Source organism: Chiloscyllium plagiosum, chromosome 10 (genome assembly GCF_004010195.1).
Source record: "Chiloscyllium plagiosum isolate BGI_BamShark_2017 chromosome 10, ASM401019v2, whole genome shotgun sequence".
Classification (NCBI taxonomy): domain Eukaryota; kingdom Metazoa; phylum Chordata; class Chondrichthyes; order Orectolobiformes; family Hemiscylliidae; genus Chiloscyllium; species Chiloscyllium plagiosum.
Window position 1 is genome coordinate 59,015,739 of NC_057719.1, and position 7,261 is coordinate 59,022,999.

At 38.3% G+C, this 7,261-nt stretch overlaps 1 protein-coding gene across 1 annotated transcript in view; it reads left to right on the top strand.

The window, feature by feature from the left end:
* Positions 1–5,305, top strand: part of ttc6 (tetratricopeptide repeat domain 6) — a 212,846-nt gene extending 207,541 nt beyond the window's left edge. The window contains exon 31 of the mRNA XM_043698490.1: positions 5,005–5,305. Within this exon, the coding sequence (XP_043554425.1) occupies positions 5,005–5,132 (128 nt within the window). The 3' untranslated portion in view covers positions 5,133–5,305. The remainder of the gene's footprint in view (positions 1–5,004) is intronic.
* Positions 5,306–7,261: the final 1,956 nt, after the last annotated feature.

Genomic DNA, 7,261 nt, shown 5'->3' on the forward strand with positions numbered 1-7,261 from the left:
TAGCCACGGAACGACACGACCAGCTATCCTTAGTAGCCACACACGCAGACAACAAGCAACATGAATTCGACTGGGACAACACTACTATCGTAGGGGGCAAGCCAGACAGAACAGCCAGGGAATTCCTAGAGGCATGGCATTCATCCATAAACTCCATCAACAAACACCTAGACCTGGACCCAATATACCAACCACTACAGCGGACAGCTGAAACTGACAACCGGAAGCGGCAGGGACAGACCACTATAAACACCGGAGGAAACATCAAAGAAGCGCTTCGCAGGAGGCTCCCAAGCACTGATGATGTCGCCTAGCCAGGGGACGAAACGTTTGCAACAAAAACTTCCAGCTCGGCGAACAGAACCACAACAACGTTTTTTATACTTGGACATATAAGGAAATTTGGAGCTTGTACCTATGAAAGCAGATTTGCGTCTGAGATTTGCACCACTGTTTAGGAAGATTTCAGACCTTGCAGTACTGTTAACATGTCCTACCTGTAAATTTGAAAGATAATTTCATCTTGATCTTCTTCACCTCTGGTTTATTCTAAGGATTAGCATCTGTCAAACATCAGCACATCATTGCATCCTCTGGATCCCTGAAGATGCAGGGCATTATCAGTTGCAGCCATGTGGTGATCATAATGCTTTATGAGCAGCCAGTAATATTTATCAACAGGAAGAGCTTCACTCTCTGGACTGTGACTACAAAATGTGCTTTTAACAGAAGTGAGCTCACAACCAGGATGCCTTCGTGCTCCATCAGATCAGGGTTCTACAGCTCTTCATGTCACCATTGAAACTATGTGGATGGTTTCTACAGGACAAGGGATACCTTTATGTAAGCTGAGTGGGAGGCACAGAGATGGTACAATTTACGTCATTTGCTTATAGTGCTCACATTTGAGCAGCCCATCATGACCTGGAGGTACTGTTTTGGTGCATGGTTTAATCAGGTGATGCCCTACAGTACACTTTTGAGTAATGTAGTTTGCTATGCTTTCCTTTGTTTGCCCTGTAGAGTGGTATGGTCCTCGAAGAGGTGAAACTATGAGGCACATTTCATTCAGGCCCTCTCTGACCAAACTATTTCTTATATATAAAACTTACAGAAAGTATAAATCAATCAGGAGATCTGAGGGCTGGTTTCATGACATGTTGACATCACTTTACACTGAGTTTTTTATTGATAGTTAATTAATTGAATCTACCTGCCATCAGGTGATGACTGTGGCCATGTTAATCTCTGCATTTCCTTTTAAAAACAAATTAAGTCCATGTAAAGCTCAGGGTATTAAAAATAAGAAGATAGAAGTCAAAAATTGATAGTCCAGTTTTACCACTATCATGACACCAAATTTCATTGTCTGCTTGTTTGAGTAGCAGTTCTTCAATCTGATTGGTTAAGGAGCTGTACTGTGTTTGGCCCTGTTCCACTGTGTCAGATTCCAGATGCTGTGCAACTTTACATAACCAAAAGATCCCCAGTGCTGGAGTACAACAAAAGTCTGTGCGTGTATGTTGATATTATCAACAGCTAGCATTGCTCCTTTGCCTCTAATCACAAAATCCATTCAACTGATATTCTTAATTCTGCATTTTCTTTTTTCTTTGGCAGTTAGCTAATTGTCTATTCTGCTGTTTACACTTCTACTGTCTGTCAATCTCACTGATTTTCACAGGGCTTCTAGTAAATCCCAGATTTTATATACATGAACGTAAATCAAGAAATTTTCACAATATTGTAAATTGTTACCTTATAATATTCTTGGTCTTATTGTTTTTCTAAAGAATAATTATTGAGTCTGCTCAGGAATGGTTTAAAAGAACATTTACTTAACTTTAACAGGAACAAACTCTAACTGTGACTTAATCTTTACACAAGACAGCAAGACAACAAGACCATATCATTACATTCCATTTATTGACTGGGAATACTTTAGATGGGTCAGTTTTTGTCCAATATGTGCAGGAGGGTTTCCTGACACAGTATGTAGACAGGGCAACAAGGGGTGAGGCCACATTCGATTTGGTACTGGGTAATGAACCCAGCTAGGTGTTAGATTTGGAGGTAGGTGAGCACTTTGGTGATAGTGACCACAGTTCGGTAATGTTTACTTTAGCAATAGAAAAGGATATGTATATACCGCAGGACAAGAGTTATAGCTGGGGGAAAGGCAATTATGATGTGATTAGTCAAGATTTAGGATGCACAGGATGGGGAAGGAAACTGCAGGAGATGGGCACAATTGAAATGTGGAGCTTATTCAAGGAACAGCGTGTCCTTGATAAGTATGTACCTGTCTGGCAGGGAGGAAGTGGTTGAGCGAGGGAGCAGTGGTTTACTAAAGAAGTTGAACCTCTTGTCAAGAGAAAAAGGAAGACTTATGTAAGGATGAAATGTGAAGGCTCAGTTAGGATGCTTGAGAGTTACAAGTTAGCCAGGGAAGACCTAAAGACAGCGCGAAGAAGAGCCAGGAGGGGACAAGTTTTTGGCGGACACATTCAAGGAAAACCCTCAGGCTTTCTATAGGTATATCAGGAATAAAAGAATGACTAGAGTAAGATTAGGGCCAATGAAGGACAGTAGCGGGAAGTTGGACGTAGAGTCAGAGGAGATGGGGAAGTGCTAAATGAATATTTTTTCATCAGTATTCAAACTGGAAAAAATAATATTGTTGAGGAGAATACTGAGATATAGGTTACTAGACTAGATGGGATTCAGGTTCACAAGGAGGAGGTGTTAACAATTCTGGAAAATGTGAAAATAGATAATTCCCCGGGACAGATGGGATTTATTCTAGGATTCAGTGGGAGGTCAAGGTGGAGATTGCAGAGCCTTTGGCTTTGATCTTTATGTCATCATTGTCTGCAGGAATAGTGCCAGAAGACTGGAGGATAGCCAATGTTGTTCCCTTGTTCAAGAAGGGGAGTAGTGACAACCCTGGTAATTATAGATCAGCGAGCCTTACTTCCGTTGTGGGTAAAGTGTTGGAAAGGGTTATAAAGATAGGATTTATAATCATCTAGAAAATAATAAGTTTATTAAGGTTAGTCAACACGGTTTTGTGAAGGGTAGATCATGCCTCACAAACCTTACTGAGTTCTTTGAGAAGGTTACCAAACAGGTGGATGAGGACAAAGCAGTCGATGTGGGTTTATGGATTTCAATAAGGTGTTTGATAAGGTTATGCATGGTAGGCTGTTGCATAAAAATGGAGGCATGGGATTGAGGGTGATCAGAAATTGGCTAGCTGATAGAAGACAGACGGTTGTGGTTGATGAGAAATGTTCATCCTGGAGTTCAGTTACGAGTGGTACACCACAAGGATCTGTTTTGGTGCTACTTCTGTTTGTCATTTTTATAAATAACCTGAATGAGGGCATAGAAGGCATAGAATTTCTGGATGACATTAAGGTCAGTGGAGTTGTGGATAGTGCCAAAAGATGTTTTAAGATACAGAGGGATATAGATAAGCTGCAGAGCTGGGCTGAGAGGTGGCAAATGGAGTTTATTGCAGAAAAGTATGAGGTGATTCAGTTTGGAAGGAGTAACAAGAATACAGAGTACTGGGCTAATGGTAAGACTTTTGGTAGTGTAGTTGAGTAGAGAGATCTTGGTGTCCATTTACATAGATTCCTGAAAGTTGTCACCCAGGTTGATAGGGTCATTAAGAGGGCATACGGTGTGTTAGCTTTTATTAGTAGAGGGATTGAGCTTCGGAGCCATGATGTCATGCTGCAGCTGTACAAATCTCTGGTGCAGCTGCACTTGGAGTATTGCGTACAGTTCTGGTCACCGCATTATAGGAATGATGAGGAAGCTTTGGAAAGAGTTCAGAGAAGGTTTAGTAGGATGTTGCCTTGTATGGAGAGAAGATCTTACGAGGAAAGGCTGAGGGACTTGAGGCTGTTTTTGTGAGAAAGAAGAAGGGTGAGTGGTGACTTAATTGAGACAAATATGATAATCAGAGGGTTAGTTAGGGCAGACAGTGAAAGCCTTTCTCCTCGGATGGTAATGGCTAGCATGAGGGGACATAGCTTTAAATTGAGGGGTGATAGATATAGGATAAATTGAGGGGTGATAGATATAGGACAGATGTCAAAGGTAGTTTCTTTACTCAGAGAGTAGTAGTGGCATGGAATGGCCTGCCTGCAACAGTAGACTCGCCAACTTTAAAGGCTTTTAAATGGTCATTGTTAGACATATGGATGAAAATGGAATAATGTAGGTTAGATTGGCTTCAGATTGGTTTCACAGGCCGAAGGGCCTATACTAAGCTGTAATGTTCTATGTTCCATGTTCTATTGTGCGAAATTACATCATTTCCCATGATCTTATTTGCATATAACCTTGTGACTCGTTATACCATGTGCCCTGTATCAATTTGCATTGAAAAACCACACATTTTCCTTCTATTTCCACAATATGTTACAAGCATATTCCCAGCATCATGGAGAGGTGAAAACAGACTCCCATTGTTCAGCAGAAATCAATAGATTTATGGAAACTAATGACAAGACTGAATGTAATGTGGGAAATTAGAGATGAGATAGATGATGACAGATTAGGCTCAAGGGGCTGAATGGCTTATTCCTGTTGCTATGAAATGCTACTAAACTGTGACAATATTTTCAGAGTACAAAACATCTAAAGAGACCTGAACAAAACACAACATACATTTGAATGCAGTGCTTCCCATTTTTCCTATATGATCTCATTTTGAGGTTTATTCATTGTTGTGACCCCGAAGTGAGAACTGAGAGAGTGAGACTACAACTACACAATTGTTATAAGTTCATCAGTGCTGCATGATGGTCTGAGAGGTCATGGTCCCACTTAGCATCCAGACCTCCAGATTGGGAATCCCTGGTTTAATGCCGAAGACATGATCTTTCTGCTTTAAATATATGCCCTATGATTCAGCTAAAACAAATAAGGAAGTTGAATTAAAATTTGTGTTCGTTCTGCTGTTGACTTGCTTGTCTCATATTTTTACAGCACTGCAGCTAATGCCGGATGATGCTTTATATTACAAACTCCGTGCAGACGTCCGGGGCCATTTGGGTTTGATTAAAGAAGCTATCATTGATTACAAAACAGCATTAGACATCCAAGAAACTGAATAAAACAGATGATTACGTTTACCAAGAACAATAAGCAATTATCTCATAATATTAGGATTAGGATGGAATGTCTCCGGTAAAAATAGAAATGAATAGGAATTTAGAAAGTCCGTTCTTGCAGAATAGTAAGTATCTTATTACTGATAACATTTCATTATAAATGAATTTAAGTATCATTCAACACAACATACTCTCTAATGCTATTACAACAGTGTTAATTATTATCTTGGTAACAATGTATATCACTGGAATATTTGCTCAAAATTATTTAGTTCAAAATTGTTTAGATATTATTATATTATTTTCTGTTATTTTATGGAGACTTTATTATATTTTCTGTTACTCAGAAACATATTGGAAGTATCTTGTTAAAATGTCTACTTTTCAGATTGAAATTCTTTTTGCTGATGTAACCGTAAAAGATAAGACTACTTAAAAAAGAGATAACTGCTGTTTCAGTATTAATGGGAAAATGGAATGCAGATCACTTCGTGTACTACTTTTGTTAAAGAATAAAGATACAAATTTGATTTTAAAAATCAATTGTTTTGTTGCCAACTCTGTTTCATCAATATGCATTATGTATAATATTAACCCTTATTCTGATCCTGCCACATCCCATTTAGTTATTTCGTGTGAAGTCAATGTAAGTTCCATTGCAGAACCAACTATTGCTAACCTTCATTTAATTCATTTTCAGTTCAGTTCTGATGTTTGCTTTCATGCCTGGTGGACAAATTGTTGTATTGCCTAGGGGTGGGAGGAGGAGGAGGAAGGTGGTATCATACTGTTAGAGTAAAGATTTGGTCATTTTGAACTGAGACGAAGAGAAATATCTTCACTAAATGTGTTGTGAGTCTTTGGACTTATTCACTAGGACAACTATGAATATTCAGTTGCTGAGTAGATGCAAGATCTAGATTAATATACTTTTAGATGTCAAAAAGTGTGGTGCTGGAAAAGCACAGCTGGTCAGGCAGCATCTGAGGAGCAAGAGAGTCAACGTTTCGAGCATAAGCTCTTCATCAGAATTTTTAGATGTGAGAATCATCGAATGTGGTGATGTTACAGGAAGATACAGTTGAGATAGAAGGTTGGACATGGTCTTAATGAATGGTATGGTTGGCTGAAAGCCTATTCCTACTCATATTTCATGTGAGCTTATGTTTATTTTAACCATAGGATGATAAGTTGACCTCACTTGACCTCCAGTAGGATACCAAAGAAATAATCAAAAGCTTATCTTAAGTGTTCTAGCATAAACATCACTTACAAGATGAGAGCCCCAAATGCAGAAAGACCCTTATGAAATCCATTGTTATCTTGATGAGAGTTCCCACTCCCCACAAACATCTCCAGTACAGCAAAGTACCAACTTTTAGTAAATTGAAAGTAATGAAATTCTTCTGTTTTTCTCATGCAAACATGACATTTAGACTGGAGATGGAGGAATTTAGACAGAAACTATCAGGTCAAAATGCCTGTGCTGCCTGTCAGATGTAGGATTGGAATGCATTTTCTTTTATAGCTTTAGTCTCCTGCAACTTCATAGTTAGACTTCCCAATCAATTTATTTTCTGAAATGAATTGAAAGGTCAATATCTAATTTATTAAATGCTTGAACAGAACAAGCCTTGTGGAAAATATTAAAGTAAGAAAATTAAAATATAACACAGCAAGAAAATAATCTCTGAGAATCAGAAATTGAACATGTTCTCTATAAAACAATTTGTCTAGATATACAACATGTTAAGTTTTAAAGTAAAGAACAAAAACTCCAGCAATTTAAGTTTGTCAGTAGACAATCTTATTTGAATAATTGTATTGAATTAGTGAAGAATTCATTGAGACATTCAAATGTAAAAATATACTCATTTCATATATTGTAATTGTATGTGTCCACCATCATTGCATAAGGAAATTTTATCCGGTATGTCTGAAATAAACAAAAAAAAGATAACCAGTAAAAAGGACAGAAATGTAATTTAGTGAGGGTACATCAGGTCTTTATGCCATTGATACTTGGCAAATATGGGATACTAACCTACATTTCATCTGGGCTAAGTTACACACATTGGATGAATGGGAGCACACTGGTACACTACAGTAAGGAAAATCTGTTGGAGAGTCCT